We start from the raw sequence: 17,751 nt of genomic DNA, 5'->3' as shown, positions 1-17,751 counted from the left end.
TAAAAAGCAGAAGAAATGACTATTTTATTAATCAAAAAAGAATTAAAATACAGCATACGAACTTTAAACAAAATTACACCATATTCATCATCCATCAAAATAATTATAATTTCTGTCAAATGGCAAATAACTTAAATAAAATGTGTTTGATTTTTTTTTATTTATTTTCAAAATTTCAATTAATTTAAACTGGAACATTTAATTATAGTTTCCTTATAAGTATTTGATCCTATTTGTATTGGAATTCCCTGTTTCCTATGTAATGATTACAAATTTAACTTGAAAAATGCTATTCTTAAAATTATTTATTTTATGCAAATTAATTATGAATGTTATTAGTACAAAATTAATGCTGCTTTTTTATACAAAATTAAAAAAAGGTTTATATTGTTATTCATTTTGTTGGATGCCAAAATGTTGGTTAATTTTGCTTGCAACATTTTTTAGCACATAGTGAAGGCTGCAAAATGCGGTCACACTGCTCTGCATGTTCCAGATATGCCAATTGTGTGATGTAGACGAATTCGCCAAGTGCGTAAAGTGAGTGTGCGTGTGTGTGTGTGGAGTGTGTATTAGTAACAGCAGGTTTCAACGTCGACAACGTCGACGCTTTCTCCGCCTTCACACGCCCCCCCCCCACAAATCGCATTCAGCATAGGCAACAAACAAATAAACAACAACCAGCAGCAGCAGCAGCAACAATTGAAGAAGTTTTTGCACCGTTTGCAACAAGATGCAACAGAACGCAGCCAGCAATCCATTTTCGGTGGCCGCCTATGGCGATCGTCCGCAATTGGGACTGGATGTGGAATTTGGCTCTGACCCCGCCAGCGGAGCGGCATTCTTCCCAAAGCGATGGACGCAAACACGATGATCTCAAGCAGATGCTCGACAGCAACAAGGATGGCCTCAAGCTGGAGGCCATGAAACGCATCATTGGCATGATTGCGCGTGGACGCGATGCCAGCGATTTGTTCCCGGCTGTGGTCAAGAATGTCGTCTCCAAGAACATTGAGGTGAAGAAGCTGGTCTATGTGTATCTGGTGCGCTATGCGGAAGAGCAACAGGACTTGGCATTGCTATCGATATCGACGTTCCAGCGGGCGCTGAAGGATCCCAATCAATTGATACGCGCCTCAGCGTTGCGTGTCCTCTCATCGATCAGGGTCAGCATGATTGTGCCCATTGTGATGCTGGCGATACGCGACAGTGCCGCCGATCTCAGTCCCTATGTCCGCAAGACGGCGGCGCATGCGATACCCAAGCTCTACTCTTTGGATGCGGAGCAAAAGGACGAATTGGTCACGGTCATCGAGAAGTTGCTCTCCGATCGCACCACGCTCGTGGTGGGCTCAGCTGTGATGGCTTTCGATGAGGTAAGCATATGCATATTGTATGGTTTCAGCATCAATAGCTACTCAGTATATAAATAATACTGACTTTTAAAACGAAATCGAAGTCGTATAAGAAAAATACTAAAGCTGGATGATATGATGATACTTATTCCATCTTCATTAATAATTCCTTTTTAATACTTTTTCAATCTTAATTAAATTTTTCCTTTGTTCCTATGATGATAGCCCTAATCTTTTCTTCTTTACTCTTCAGGTGTGCCCGGAACGCGTCGACTTGATACACAAAAACTATCGCAAGCTGTGCAATCTGCTCGTCGATGTGGACGAATGGGGTCAGGTGATCATAATCAATATGTTGACCCGCTATGCGCGCACACAGTTCGTCGATCCCAATCCCGATGAGGAGCATGGGGCAAATGATTGTCTCGATGGCGATGCAACGGCCAATGAGCGTTTCTACGATGAGTCATCGTCGGCCAGCGATGACGATGATAATGATAATGATGCATCCAGTGGCAATGAGGGCAAAGCCAAGAGCAACAATGTCAATAACAATGACAAGGAGCACGACAAGGATACGAGTGGCAGCAGCGGCGGCGGCAGCAGTTATCATATCGATCTCGATCATCGTTTGCTGTTGCGACAGACAAAACCATTGCTGCAATCGCGCAACGCATCGGTTGTGATGGCCGTGGCCCAATTGTATCATCATGTGGCGCCACGCAACGAAGTCCAACTGATTGCCAAGGTCCTCATACGTCTGTTGCGCTCCCACAAGGAGGTGCAGAGTGTTGTCCTCAATTGCATTGCATCGATGTCGTCGCGTCGCAAAGCGATCTTTGAGCCGCATCTGAAATCTTTCTTTGTACGCACCAGCGATCCCACGCACATTAAACTGCTCAAATTGGACATTCTCACCAATTTGGCATCCGCATCGAGCATTTCGCTCATCCTGCGCGAATTCCAAACGTACATCTCGAGCAGCGATCGACCATTTGTGGCTGCCACCATTCAGGCAATTGGACGATGTGCGGCCAGCATTAAAGCGGTCACCGAGACCTGTTTGAGTGGTCTGGTGCATCTGCTCTCCAATCACGATGGTGAGTTGACAACAAGAGATAGATAGAATGAAAGTTTAGTTAAATACTAACATTTATTGAAATACTCGAATTTATTTAAATACTTAAATTCTTTTATAAATACAAGAATCTATTTAAATACTAGAACTTATTTAAATACTATCATTTATTTAAAAACTACGATTCTTTTAAAATACTATAATTTATTTAAATACCATAATTATATCGAAACTCATTACTTAGATGATGAAATTAATCCTAGTCTAGGGAGCATTTAATCTGAAGTAATTTAAAAGAACATTTGAATCTAAATTTCATAATTGAAAAAAATATATTAAATGTTGTTTCAAAAGCTTCAAATCTTAAACTGTGCATTTAAAAGAAAGAAAAAATTGCATTATAATCCACAATATAAATTCTTGTAAAGATAGCGCTCGCTGATTAGAACAATGTGAATACAGCTGGCAGCTGTATCGCTCCCTCTCTCTCTGAATCATACAAATACTATATATGGTATACCATCATCAGTGTTAATTTCCAGCAATTGAAAATGTTGTTGAACCGATAGCTCGGTTATTATATTAAATTAGTTTATATCATAGTATAGTTGTCAATATAATTGTTGAAAGAAAATCGACGAAATTTCGTCGAATGGAATTACTACTGCAATACATTTGAATTTAGATGATTCTCTTTAAATAGCACTTATATTTCACTAGTAGATTGGATTGATAATATAAGAAAAGAGTACAGATAACAGATTAATAATGGAATTGAGCAAAAACATTTTAGGGAGCAAACTTTTAAAGAATTAAAGGGAAAATGTTATACTACAACTAAATTCCCTGTTAATCTTTAATATTCTGTTGCTTCTTGTATTATTAATACTAAATCTACTATAAATACCAAATTTACAGTAAATACTAAATTTAATACATATACTAAGCTTAGTAATTATACTGTAAATACTGAATTTACTATGCGTACTTAAGTTAGTAATTATACTATAAATACTAAATTTAGTAAGTTTACTAGAAATATTTACCATGAATACCAACTTTACTATAAATACTATACTAAAACACTAAAATTACAATTAATACTAAATGATATAAAAATACTAAATTTACTAGAAATACTACAATTTACCATGATAACCAACTTTACTATATAAATACTAAACTAAAAATACTATCCTAAAACACTAAATTTACCATTAATACTAAATGATATAAAAATACTAAATTTACTAGAAATACTACAATTTACCATGAATACCAACTTTACTATTATACTAAAAATACTAAATTTACTTTTAATACTAAGTACTATAAATACTAGTCTAAAACACTAAATTTACCATTAATACTAAATGATACAAAAAATACTAAGTTTTTTTTTTTATAAATACTAAATTTCTCTCCTTTTTTTCTTTGCAGAACACGTTGTTGCTGAGAGCGTGGTGGTGATCAAGAAACTGTTGCAGAGCAAAGCGGCCGAACACTTTGAGATCATCACCCAGATGGCGAAGCTGATCGATTACATCAATGTGGCAGCCGCACGTGCGGCGATCATTTGGCTGATTGGCGAATACAATGAGAAGGTGCCGCTGATAGCGCCCGATGTGCTGCGCAAGATGGCCAAATCGTTTGTGGACGAACAGGATGTGGTGAAGCTGCAGGTGCTCAATCTGGGCGTCAAATTGTATCTGACCAATCCGCAGCAGACATCGCTGCTGTGCCAATACGTGTTCACGCTGGCCCGCTACGACACCAACTACGATGTGCGCGATCGTGCGCGCTTCTTGCGCCAATTCATCTTCCCGGCCAGTGGCAAAAGTAGCGTGCTCAGCCAGCAGGCGCGTCAAGTGTTCTTGGCCGCCAAACCGGCTCCGTTGCCCGAGAGCAAGTATCGGGATAGCAATGTGTATCAGTTGGGTTCATTGTCGCATTATCTGAATATGCCAGCGTCGGGCTATAAGGATTTGCCCGCATTCCCAGCCGTTGCACCCGACTCCAGTGTGCGCAACATCGAGGGCTATATGCATGAGAAGTTGCCCGGCGATAGTTCGGGACGTGGCAAGCATTCGGGCGAGGAGGCGCAGCAGGGAGCGTCTGTTGGTGCCGCTGCTGGCAAGGAGAAGCAACGTAAGCAGGCTAAACGTGACAAGGGCTTCCTTTCCGAGTCGGACAAATCGTCGGCATATTCCGAGTCGAGTGGCAGCGAGGATTCCGACAGCAGCAGTGACAGTTCATCCAGCAGCGACAGCGACGATGACGATGAGGCTGACGAGCAGCAGCCCAAAAGTAAAGTGCAAGCCACCAAGCAGCTGCCACAAGCGGTGGCCAGCAATTCAGCTCCTGCTCCTGCTGCTGCTGCAGCTGCTTCTCCCAACAATAACAACAATAATGCTGTCGAAGATTCAGGCACATCGGACAGCGGCGAATCGTCGTTCTACAGCGGCAGCGGCAGCGAGAGCAACAGCAGCGATGGTCAAAGCAGCGACTCGGAGAGCGAACAACCTGCGGCATCAGCCGCACCAGCTGCCAAAACGCAAGCCAAGGCAACAGAGACAGCTGCTAAGGCGCCCGCCAAGAGCAACTTGGATCTGCTGCTCGATCTGGATGATATACCGCCCATTGGACCCGTGATGACGCCCTCGCTGGGCGGCTTCCTTACGCCGGGTAAGTGCATCGAAAAGAGTTCATAGAATGCGTTTTATTTATTATTAAGAGAGTTTACACTAAGGTTTTCACTGAAGTCTTACGACCTTTTTATTGCTGATTGTTTTTTTTTGTTGAATTGCAATTGTCGTTGAAACTATGTTTCTACCCCTCATCCATTTATTGTAGAATACTTTCCTTTTCCAATTTGTTGTTTCAAGAAACAGTAGGAATTCAGTGTAGGAATTCAAAAAGGTCTTAAGCACAGTGCACTGCAGTGGTGCAAAATTTATATTTCGTTTGATTATCAATTTATATTATCAATTAATAATAATAATTATAAAAGGTTTAATCGTTTTTTAGTGATTATTAATATCAGACATTTTTGAAATATGGTTTCTATTTGAAAGGGTTCTTCGTAAGTGATTTTTAATTAATTTATGCTTAAAATGAATAATACTTTGGAATAGTTTTGTAGTGTAAACTTTATATTTCATTCAGCTCTGCCGTGTAAACCGGAAAGTTTGGAGTGATTATTAATATCAGACATTTTTAAATATTAAAATATTGAGGAAAAGGCAGTTTTTTTTATTTAAAGGGGTTTTGCAAATGATTTTTAATTTGGAACAGATTTGTGGTGGAATCTTTATATTCATTTTCTGTCGTGTAAACGGTCTATTTAAGTAGCGAATGATTATTAAGAAAATGAAGAAAAGTCAATTATTATTTTCATTTGAAAAGGTATTAGGAAGTTATTTTTTCTTTGGAACTGTTTTGTGATGGAATCTTTATATTTTTTATTGAAAGTGAGTAGTTTCTTAAAGTTTTGACATATTGATTAATGCAAATTTGGACAAAAAATCAAGTATTATTTCTGTTTAGAAAGTGTCGCATCGCAATTGTCGAATAGCAAACTGTTTCATAATTTAAATTAAAAAAAAAATTGCAGTGTAAAAGGCCTTAAAACCGCAGTGTAAACACCATTAAGTGCAAATATTAAATGCTAGTTCTCTACTTTGCAGGCACACCCGGTCTACAAGCGACATTACAGCCGCAGCAGGCGCGCAATCGCATCGAGCTCGTCGGCGCCTCGCACACGGACTTCAAGCACAAGCCGCTGCTGAACAAGCTGCAAGGACACGGCCTTCAGCTGGGATATCGTTTCACCCGCTCGCCGCATTTGTATGCGGCGGCAATGTGTTCGATTGAGCTGCACTTTGAGAATCGCAGCGATCACGAGCTGACCAGCATTCGGATGGGGCAACAAACACTGCCACCTGGCATGCAACTGAGCGAGTTCGCTCCCATCGCACAGCTGCAACCGGAGCAGGTTGCCAGCGGAGTGCTCGGCGTGGATTTCAATGATACAACGCATGCGATTGACTTTGAGTTGGTGTCGAGTGCGGGCAGCTCACGTGTCCAGCTGAAGCCTCCGGTGGGTGAATTGGTGCGTGCCGTGCAGATCAGCGAGAGTTTGCATCGCGAGGAGCGTGGCAAGTTGCGTGGCATGAACGAGCATCAGTGTGAGCTGCGTGGCATGCAGCGTGAACTGCTCGATGTGGCAGCATTGAAGCAAAAGATCTACGAGTGCATCAATGTGGCGCACACGTTCAGCTCGACGACGGGACAATTGCATTGCTTTGCCGGCCAAACGCTCAGCTCGAAGAGTCTCGTCCTGCTCACGTTGCAGTGGCAAACGGATGAGGCACTCACGCTGCTCGTCAACTGCGAAAAGATGGTCATCGGTTCGATGGTGTTGAATGAGTTGCGCAACGCGTTGCAGCTGAGTTTTTCCATTTAAATTGAATTTGATTTGAATTGAGTGTTGAATCTTTTAACTGAATCTGAAGCAAAGCAAAGTAAAGCAAAAGGGAAAATCATTACGTAAACTAATCTATTAATTTTATATTATTAAAAGCACATTCTATGTACTCTATACTTTATACTTTATACTGTGAACAATTATTGAATTGAGAATTGAATCCTAAACACATTATTTAACCACTTTCATACATTATAAGTTTGCGTAACAAAACGAGAATCCAAGAGCAACATTTTGATTATTTCTTTTTTTTTTTTTTTTGTTTGTTGTACTCGTCAAAAGCTGCTAAAATATTACGTAAAACATTCGATTACATTTACATAAATATTAAACAAAAAACTGAAAACAAATGCGATTCCAGAAGCAAGTGCAGAAATTATGGACAATTTTATTATAAAAACAAAAACGCAAAATGAAAAAACCCTTTTAATCAATGTTGTTGCCTATGCGCGTGTATGTGTGTGTGTGTGTGTATTTGTACTATAACTAAATGTGTATTAGTGTATGCATGTGTGTGTGTGTTTTGATGTTGTAACTCTGTTGCCTTTGTGCTCTATGCGGCCTTTTTCAATATCGTAGCAAAAAAAAACAAAGAAGATAAGAAAAAAACGTAAAAAAAAATAACATACATAACGATATATAGTATATATATACAGATCGAGGGCTTGCAGCACAGCACTAATTATCCAAATGTTAACCGAATTGTTGCCTACTACGAACAAATTCCAAAATAGTCGACTTTTGATTTTGATTAGCAACTTTTTCTATATACAACACAATCTTTCATTCTGTTGCCTAGCAAATTGTATCGCACGCAATCCGATATACCAAGTACATATGTATATACTATATATACATATATTTGTATACTATATATACTTGTAGATTTGAGATGACTATTTGCATATACCAGCCAGAGAGAGAGAGAAAGAGAGAGTTAGCAGTTGAAACCTATAATGGAGCCTAGCTCCCATTTTGTTAATCAAATAAATAACCAATATATATATACATATATATGACTGTGTATATGTATATGTATGTGTGAGCCAGCTAATCCGTTTCCTACGCCAACTTTTCAAGCTCCCCCTAAATATGATAAAAAAAAAAAATAAATAAACGTTTTCGAGGCATTTTTCATTTTTGGCTTTTTCGAAAATTAAGCAATTGAATGTTGAAATATTTACATACATACATTTTTTATATATATACTATTATTATGATGATGATCGTTAGGCATTCAAGTTTCAAATTTCCACTCTTAAAACAAAACTCAAAAAGTAAAAAAAAAAAATGAAAACTAAACCATGAACAATAATCATTTGTCCAATAAAAGAAAACAAACAATGCGCAATTATTGTTGATTGGATATGATGCAAATGAACAAACATAAAAATATTATTATATATTGTATGCTTTTTAAATCTATGCAAGATGAACTCTACATCTAAATCTATTGAAATAAACGCAGCGTTTTAAAAATATTTCATATTTCTTTTCTTTTTTGTGGGGTGCAAAAAACGTGAGCAACTAACGATTTTTCTTACCTTCATTTTAAAATATGAAATGAGTTATAAAATTCCTTCAGAGATGAAATTTAATCTTTACTATAAATGAAGAACATTTCGATTTTGTTTAGTTTTGAATGTATCTTTGTTTATTCACGCTTCTTTCTCGTTTGCTTGCTCCGTTTTATTTCTGTTTTAAGGTTTTTTGAGTTCTTTTCTTTTTGTTTTTGGGACACACACAGAATAAACCAGCAGCAAACATTCAGATTCAGATCTGCCAACCAATATAATCAATATCTCGCTCACACACACACTTCTGCTGCTGCTGGCATTTGAAAGATAGTTTTTTGTTCTAGTTAAGTTTCTCTAAGGTTTTCATTTTTGTTTTTGTTTTGTTTTAGGTTAGGTTAATCCGGTGAACAGAACGGAGAATGACGTAAAAGGGGCACATGTTCGCATTGCATACATAAATACAATATAGTTGAAATTTTTTGCTTTGTCGATGCCAACACAGCCAACACGGTGCGTATACTGAATTTCACATTTCACACTAAAATTCTAGCATACTTTTTTGCGCTAATGTGAAATTGAGAACACGCTACGCTTGTTTTTTTTTTTTTTTTTTTTCGTTTTGGTTTGTCTTTCTCATGTATGCGCTTCTTTATTTGCTTCATAGTTTTCTCTAATTTATTGTGATTTTCTTTTTTATTTATTTTTTGTTGAATCTGCACAATTAAAAAGCTCAAGTTTATGCTTATAATATAAACCATTAAGTTGTAGTTTGTTTTTCATTTCTTCTTTTTGTTTTTGGTTGTCTTCTAGGTTAGTTTTGGATTAGGTTAGGTTGAAAATAGCCATGATAGTGGTTGAGAAGGTGAGTGTGAGTGAGAGCGAGAGAGATGACTGCTTGCTGCCATGAAATAGATTTGGAAAAATTCCAATGGATTTTGTGTGAACTTAATCGATTAGAAAGAAAAGGTTGCACTTTTTTTTTAAGTAATCGAAAAGTTGTAAACAACTCCAAAAGTTGAAGTATAACGCAGTGAATCAAGTATTAAAGCGCAGGTCAAACGGTAAATTTAAGAAGTCAGTTATTTTTACACAAAATAGTCTACGCAATTTTATTGTGCATTAAAGCTGGGTTTTTTCTTTCTTAAATTCCTACTCGAACTATATTGAATCATTAATTTAATATTGATATGACAAGCTTCGCTTAGACAATAAAAAAGTGTTGTAGCTACTAACTTTTGTCCGCAGTGCGGCCACTGTGAATAGAAAGAGGTGGCATGGGTTAATGCCAAACAGATGATCGGGACAAAAAAAATTGAATTCTTGAAATAAAAACATACAAATACAGCGCAGCTGCGACAATATCTTGTTATGGTATAGAATATATGTATATATGTAGTTAATTTAGTTTTGATTTTGAATTTTCTTGAACTTTTACCATTTGTTTAGCATTAACCCATGCTTGCCGCTTACTTTTTACAGTGGGTTCACTGCTTTCAAAAGTTAGCAACTACAACTCTTCTTTTCTTCCAAGTAGAAGCTTGCCAAATCAATATTCGATTAGTGATTCAATACACTTAGAGCAGGAAATTAAATTTAATATAAAAACCCAGCATTATTACACGATGAAATAAGGTCCATTATGTTGTGCACAAATTACAGCCTTCTAGCCATTTACCGTTTGGTCTGTACCTCAGCATGAGTGCATGAATGAGCCAGAACAAAAATAACTTTTATATATAGCAGTAGAGATTAGTATGTTGGATGAGCAATGGCAATAACTTTGTATATATGTATGTATCTATGCTGATAGTGTAGGCTATATATGCATGTATAGTATGTGTATAGGATATAAGATTAGGTATTATACTTGGCATGAGGATGATTGCGTTTAAATGATTATTACGACAGACGAGAGAGTAGGTTATAGCTTACGAGTGCGTTTCTCTGCTGCGTCAACGCGTTTTACTCGATTAATCATATCATAGATACATATAGTACATATATATGTATGTATGTATGTATGTGTATATATGGTATTTTGTATACATAATATAGTATAATCCGACGCGACTTTCGTTTGGTTTTTGCTTTTGTATTTGCTTTCATTTGTTTCATATAAAACTAGTTTGCTTTTTTTTTAGTATATCTTTATGTATGTATGTATATGCAGGTATTTATATATATATATATATATATTTTGTTATGTATATATATATAGTATGTGTATATATATTTATTTATTTATGTATGTCTAGGGATGATTTTCAATCACTTATTGTTACGTACGGTGTTTGGTATAACATGCTTCGCTTGGACTGCTTTTCCGTATTCCATCTTGTTCTTCTCCATCATTTCGTTCGATAACATGTAAAGCATATTTGGGTGTACATGTGTATTAGTGTTTTTAGCGTGCAACAATCGTAGCTCAATTATTTTGTTTGTTTGTGTGTATATTTTGGGACTCTCAATCTTCAAAACGGACGGAGTAATAAATGAACCAAACCTCATTTCTCGCCTTGTACTATCGATGAAGTTATACACAACTATCGATAGTAGTATCGATAGTATGACACTATTGCCCGTTACACAATAATGTGAATCGTAGAAGAGCTTTTCGAGCGAGAGAATGATAGAGAGAAAGAGAGCGCTTTTCACTGATCACTTATTCGTTGCTTTTTGCTTTTGTTTGTGTGTGAGAGTGTGTGTGTGTGTGTGTCTGTGTGAGTGTGTGTAAATGTTTCTAGTTTGCAAGTTGCTCTCAATCAGATTGATTTTCTCAACGTTATGTCAAAGTTAAACCATGCGATTGATGGTAAAATCAAAAATTTGACTAAAGTAAATTGTTTTTCATGTTCACGTTGTAGTCTAGGATTTATAGGACAATTCTTCTTCCTGTATAATCAATGGGATAATCTACTCATGTACATGCTAGATTTATATGTTAACTCTGACATCCAGTTGAGAAAATCGCATCTGTTGTAACTTTTCGTTTTCCTTTGTTTAGTTTAAAGTATTTCATAAGCTTTTTTTTGCCTTAGCTTTGTTTTTTTTTTTTTTTTTTTTGTTTTGTTGGTGTATAACCTAAACACAATTGTAAGCTACCGATAGGGTATATTATTGTATATAGTAGAATGCGTGTGTATGTCGATGTTGGATATATATATAAATATATATATATAATAACTATGCGGGATCTAGCCATGTGCACATAATATGTTATGTGTGTTTATGGACTTGTGTAAGATTTCTGGGATTAATGTAAATTTTTGATTACGCCATTATTAATCAGTTAGATGAGAGTATATGCTATTTATGTTGTTTGTTGTTTGTTGTTCTTGTTGCTGTTTAGTGTTGTTGCTTTTGCTGCTGCTTCTATTTGACGTATTAGCTGCTATATGGCCTTGCCTTGGGTTAACTTTAGTATTTTGTTGTGCAACTAAGGCCAGCGCAAATCCATTTCCATGTGCTTAAAGTTTCTTATACCAATAGAGATAGTGCTCTCCATCCTCGACCATTAGCTCATCGACACCTGTAATCGTTGATACGAATTAATTTGAAGTGATTTTTAGCTGTGCACCAACTTACCAACAGGCGCAATAAGCTGATTCCCAGGCGTATTGTTCGGATCAGGTAACTCGGGCAATCTGTAGAGCAGCCAGTAATGATATCTACAAAAATCAAAGTGTTAAATAATATCGATAATTTCTATATATTGTATAGGCACCGACTTACCCTCGTGGTTCTTCCTTTTTGCCATAGAGCGTGTGCACATAGTGGCCATTGGGCCATTCACGGGCCTCGAAAATGAATCTGTAAGGGATACAATTTTATTTAGTTATGTTCTGATTGATTATTTATATGTTATTATGATAATTTATAGTATATGTAAATTAAGTATTTCAAATTCATATAGCTAATTAATAGAGTTGGAGAAACTAAACTTTGGTATATTCTGCACTCTAACACAGTATATTTCTGGTATATACCAAATGTATACAGTATATTTTTTAGTATCCAACTTTGGTATATTCTGTACTCAATTGCGACACAGTTATGGTATATACCTAATGCACTTCTAGTATATTTTTAGTATTTGCTATATTCCGCGGGATATATATTTCGGAACTTTTATGGTATATGTATACCCATTGCACTTCTAGTATATTTTTAGTATCCGAATTTGGTATATTCTCTTCTTTAACACAGTATATTTATGTTTATATCAAATGTTTTTTAAGATCTAAGTCAGTATATTTATGGTATACCACATTCTATTATCAGCAGTATTCAAGTATATTTGTAGTACTTTGGAATATTCTGTGCATTTTCCATTAGTATACTTTTAGAATATTTATAGTATAAAACTTTTGGTATATTCTGCACTCCAATGGACTATAGTTTGACATATACCAAAAGCACTTCTCAGTAGTATATTTCTAGTATCCAACTTGGGTATATTCTGTACACTATTGTGGCATATTTATGGTATATAAAGTGCACTTTCCAGCAGTATTTTTCTAGAATATTTGTAGTATCCAACTTTGGTATATTCTGAATTTAAACGCATTATATATAAGGTATGTATATACCAAATGCACCTATCTACGGTATATTGTGGCATATTTATGATATATACCAAATGCACTTTCCAGCAGTATACTTCTAGTATATTTTTAGTACACAACTTTAGTATATTCTGCATTCAAACACATTATATTTAAGATATATACCTAATGCACTTCCTAGCAGTATACTTCTAGTATAATTTAAATATTTTTGTTGTTGGTTTACCCACCTTGGATCCATTTCAGCCGCCTGTGTCATGGCCTTAAAGAAACTGGTGTTCTTGGGCGAGACAAGGGACAGGGAGAACGCCTCGGTGACATTGGAGCCTACCCACAGAGTGTACGTATACGTGATATTCTTGGCATCCGACTCCTCGGCCGATGAGCTGAGTCCAAATGGCAAGGCCAGCTTCGGCTCACCATTCTCTGCAAGCACAACAACTGCATGATGATGCGAGGCAAAGCCAACCACAAAAGTAAAAAAAAAAAAAAAGAAATACCTGTGGGATCGCTGCTCTCGCGTATGACATGATCACATTGCAGGGCACGCACAGCGCCTAATCCCTTCCAGCCGAGGGCGAGGATAATGTCCGCCGTGAGACCGACACCAATATCGGGTTCCTGGCCATCCTGTAGCGGCTCCTCGCTCCAACCGCCATCGGCACGTTGTCGACTCAAAATGTAACGCGAGGCGGCCGTGCGATTCCAATGCCCTGCGGGATCATACTCCAGATCCTGGAGAGCTTGCATGGCCAGCGCAGTGCTGCGCAACGAGCCAAAGCTGCCGCGTTGATCCTGCAGACTGGCCAAACCCCGCGCCGGGCGACGCACGAAATGCTGCAGATGGCGATGCCGATGATCGGTGACAATGCAACGCAACGCCAAGATTACCATGGCAATGGCATCGACACTCTGATCCGTCACACCGCTGGCAATGTCGAGAAGTCGGCGTATCTGACGCTTGCGGACATGCGCCGCCGAGCTGCAGGCGGAGAGTGTGGTAAGGGCGAACTCAATGTCCTGGGCGGGTTCATGATGCTGCAGAGTGGCAACCAAATCGTGGCCATGGAAATGCTTCGGATCTTTGCACAGCGAACCCAAGGCAAGCACATAGCGTGCCAGCTTATCGAGATTGAGCGGCTTGGGCAGCGTATGATGGCGATCGAGCATCGCCAGTATCTCGATCTCCATCTCCTTGACGGACAGCGTATCCTCCAGATCCTGGATCACCTGCAAATGTGCATCGGCACTATCGTTGGGATCGCGACCGCCCGACAGCTCCTTGGCCAGTATGACGACATGGGTGTCGTTGGCCCAACCGTAGTCCGAGGCACGTTTCTCTTTTAGCCAATCGAGGGCACGCAATATGGCCTCCTGTTCGCCCTTGTTGGGCGTGGCCGAGCCAAAGGCATCCTGCTCAGCAGCAGCACCGGCAGCGGCAACTGTGAGGTTACTTAGATTGCTGCCGCTGCCGCTGCTGCTGCCAGCTGGCGACTGCGCTGCAACGCTGGCGATTTCTTGTTGCTGCTCCACTGTTAAGTTGGCTGCTGCTGCTGCTGTGTTGGTTGTGGTCACGGTTGTTGTGGTTGTTGTCTCCGCTAAGCTCGAATTGCTGCCGCTGCCGCTGCTGAAGCTCTGCTCGTCGCTAGCATCGTTGTTGTTGCTATTGTTGTTGTTGTTGTTGTTGCTGCTACTGATTGCGGTTCGGTTCTCATAGTCATTATTAGTCAACGGCGACGGCGCTGCTGTGCTGGACGTTGCGTTAACACCGGCGTCGGCAGCGACGGCAGCGTCGCCAGACAACGTCGCATTCTCAGCGAATGTTGGCAGCGGCAGCGTCAGGCAGCCGATGATAAGCAGCAGCAAAAGCAGCGATGTTGACGGCGGCAGTGAGAGCATCTTAGTTGTTGTTGTTGTTATTGTTATCGTTATGCTGCTCGGTCAACTGTAAGAAGTAAAAAGAGAGTGAGAGAGAGAAGAGAAAGAAGAAGAAGAAGGGTAATAGGAAAGTTAGCAAGCAAAAGCCATCATCACATACATAGTAGTAATAGGAGAAGAGGAAGAGGCAGCAACAGCAACGTGACAGGCAATGAAGGCGTCGCCTTGAACTGAATTTGCTGCACACCGACACGACACGACACAAACACACACATGCACATGTGCACACATGCAGAGAGCCAGAAGCTGACTGGCACACACACACACACACACACATACACGCATGTAAATAAATGCAATAATGCATATTGCTAAAGTCATGACAATTTATCGATAATTAAGACAGAAGATCGATATGCATGCCTGTCCCACCTCTATCTCTCATTCTCTCTCTCTCTCTCTAGCTACCCATCCCAGAGCTGCCAATTAGTCATCAACAAAGCGAGGCAAAAGAAGCACAACACTTTGTACATAGAAAGTTGCCAACGGACACGAGCAACTACACAACACTGAAAATGGTGTGTTGGTTGAGAGAGGGGCGGGGTAATTTATATACATATGTACACACATACATGTATGTGGATGTTTGTGTGTGTGCAATTTTGCTGGCAACAATAAAAGTTAATTAAGTGGCAACAAAAGCCATCGTTGACGCTGCTGATGCTTACATAATACAATAAATTCTACTATGCAAAAATGTTTAATCAAATTAACGCCAACAACAAGAGCAACAACAGCAGCGACTGCAGAATTGCTGCCGGAAAGTTGGCAATAACAACAATGGCGCTGACTTGCTCTCTTCTTCTCCTTCTCCTTCTTGTTCTTCCTGCTGTTGTTGCTGCTTCTCATAATTAAGTGCACTTTTGAAAGACTCGCGCGTGCTCGTTTTCTTTCTCTCTCCCTCTCTCTCACGTATTCACACTCACCCTGCCTCCCATTTCACACTCAGGCAGCCAAACACACCCACACACACACATACAGATGCAAGCGACACTTGCTCAACTTTAACTTTATTATGCTGCTGCTGCTGCGACTGCGGCTGCTGCTGGTGAATGGGAAATGGCGATGACGCTGTCGCTGTTGCCTCTTACTTACCTGCTCTTTCTCTTTGCTCGCGCGCTGTCCTTGTCGCTCGCGTTGGCGTTGGCTGTGGCTGTGGCTGTGGCTGCTTTGCCAATTGCTCTTTGAGCTGTGTCTGTTTGTATTTGTGTTTGTGTCTGTCGCCTATTATATCCTTTGTTGTTGTTGTTGTTGTTATTGCTGCTACTGCTGCGTTTTGTGGTTGTCGTTGTTCTTATAGCTGTTGTTGATGTTGTTGTCGTTGTCTTGTTACTGCTGCTGCTGCTGCTACTGCTGATGTCTATTGATTTTTTATGCCCAGCCAGGCTCCCAAAAGGACGGCTAGGCGACGTTTGTTTAACAGCGCGTTCAAACAAACACTCACTCACACACGCGCGCGCACACACACACGCACATAGACAAGGGGCGCTAGCACACACACAAACACATGCTCGCACAATCAATAAATTATGAATGACTAATTTGAGTTGTTGTTGTTGTTATTGTTCGTTCGTTCGTTCTTTCCTTCGTTTTCTTTTATTTTATGTAATCGCTGCTCGAAATAAAAGTAATAGACTCTAGCAGCAGCGTAAATAGTTGTTGTATATTTATTATTGAATTAGCACTAACGGTGAATTAGCAATTGTTGTTGTTGTGCCGCTCACATACACACACACACGTACACGAAAACAGTAACACACGGACACGGACACAGACACTAACACACTGACTCACACAGCTGTTTGCTGCGCTGTCGCCGCCCCTCTGCCGATGCTCAGTCGCTGCTCCTGCGGGCGCTAATTGCTTATTGCGTGGGCTGCAGTTGAGCTTAAAAACAACAACAATTGTTGTTGTTGTCTCTGTCGCTGTTGTTGTTGTTGTTGTTGCAGTTAGTTGACATTGCTTGCTTCCTCTTCTCGCTGTACTTGCTGTTGTTGTACCATTTACTTCATTCCTTGTTATATTGCCCTTTACTGTTTTGTTGTTAATTTCTGCTTTTGCTCTTTCTCTTATTTTCCGTGTGTGTTTTAGTATGTTTTTTTTTGTTCTTTTTGGGGGCCTAATCAAAGTTGTGGCGGTTGCCGTCCGCTCTCTGAGACTGAATGTCGCTTTCGCTGTCGCAGTCGCTGTCGCTGCATCGCATCATCGCTTCACATGGTGTCCTGTGTCTGCAGCGTTGCCACCTGGCCTACAGCGCTGCCACCTTACGCAGGATGTGCCAACAGTGTGGCAGCGCTCTGTCCGTGTTAGCTGACTCTACAACCCGTTCAGCAAGGACAAGCACCAGGCGCTGCCAACTTATCCAAAAAGGGGAAACATCGAAAACAAAAACTCAACGAAAACATCGAAAACTTTGTCCGAACATATTTACAACAAACTTTAAAGGGTAAGCCATATGATTTTCTAATTATAAGCGTTGAAAATATATTTTTTAAGTGAGATATATCTCTTTAGATTTAAATTTCACACAAACGGCGAATGAATCACAAATAAGTCGCAGATCGTTTCGAAATTTGAAATGAACCTAGCGCGCAGGGTTTAAGTCCTCGCTTGTTAGGTTTTGGGAGGATTTTAATTCAGCAAATTGGATGCATCCCCGTCAAAATGGATTAAAACTGCTCTACGTGGGTCGTTAAGTACGAGTACAGTAGACGCTCGTAAATTAGAACCACTTTACTTTTAACGTAATTAGAAGGCCTGAAATTCAACTAAATTAAAGTAACACAAAAAAACTTACTTTCCTTATTGAAAA

The 17,751-nt window shown here is 39.4% G+C and overlaps 2 protein-coding genes across 3 annotated transcripts; one reads left to right on the top strand and one right to left on the bottom strand.

Annotated features, from left to right (window-relative positions):
• The first annotated feature begins 481 nt into the window (after positions 1-481).
• On the top strand, positions 482-8,400 carry LOC133847046 (AP-3 complex subunit beta-2). The gene is given in 5 exon segments (XM_062281795.1): positions 482-847; positions 849-1,376; positions 1,609-2,455; positions 3,874-5,118; positions 6,120-8,400. Coding segments are annotated over 5 exon segments (3,513 nt in total). The 5' UTR covers positions 482-733; the 3' UTR covers positions 6,899-8,400.
• A 402-nt stretch (positions 8,401-8,802) lies between these two features.
• Positions 8,803-17,111, bottom strand: LOC133847047 (uncharacterized protein CG3556). 2 transcript variants are annotated; one of them, XM_062281796.1, is made up of 6 exons: positions 16,035-17,111; positions 13,502-14,946; positions 13,232-13,442; positions 12,169-12,246; positions 12,022-12,104; positions 8,803-11,965 (listed from the first exon to the last, which is right to left on the bottom strand). In XM_062281796.1, the coding sequence occupies exons 2-6, from the start codon at positions 14,898-14,900 to the stop codon at positions 11,904-11,906; spliced, it is 1,833 nt and encodes a 610-aa protein (XP_062137780.1). In that variant the 5' UTR covers positions 14,901-14,946; positions 16,035-17,111; the 3' UTR covers positions 8,803-11,903. The 2 variants fall into 2 exon arrangements, with proteins under 2 accessions (XP_062137780.1, XP_062137781.1); XM_062281797.1 differs by having other exon boundaries at positions 13,232-13,427; positions 16,035-17,110.
• Between the last annotated feature and the right edge of the window lie 640 nt (positions 17,112-17,751).

The sequence above is a fragment of the Drosophila sulfurigaster genome, chromosome X (genome assembly GCF_023558435.1).
Source record: "Drosophila sulfurigaster albostrigata strain 15112-1811.04 chromosome X, ASM2355843v2, whole genome shotgun sequence".
NCBI classification, from domain to species: Eukaryota; Metazoa; Arthropoda; class Insecta; order Diptera; family Drosophilidae; genus Drosophila; species Drosophila sulfurigaster.
This window is presented reverse-complemented; position numbering and strand designations above follow the sequence as displayed.

What these genes read in the sequence shown, in the direction of transcription:
- LOC133847047 (XM_062281796.1), bottom strand. Translation starts at nt 14,900, where the DNA reads ATGCTCTCACTGCCGCCGTCAACATCGCTGCTTTTGCTGCTGCTTATC. An exon ending in CGAGAGCAGCGATCCCACAG is followed by an intron (nt 13,443 to 13,501) that starts GTATTTCTTTTT and finishes ATCATCATGCAG; the next exon opens with TTGTTGTGCTTGCAGAGAAT. An exon ending in AAAAAGGAAGAACCACGAGG is followed by an intron (nt 12,105 to 12,168) that starts GTAAGTCGGTGC and finishes TGATTTTTGTAG; the next exon opens with ATATCATTACTGGCTGCTCT.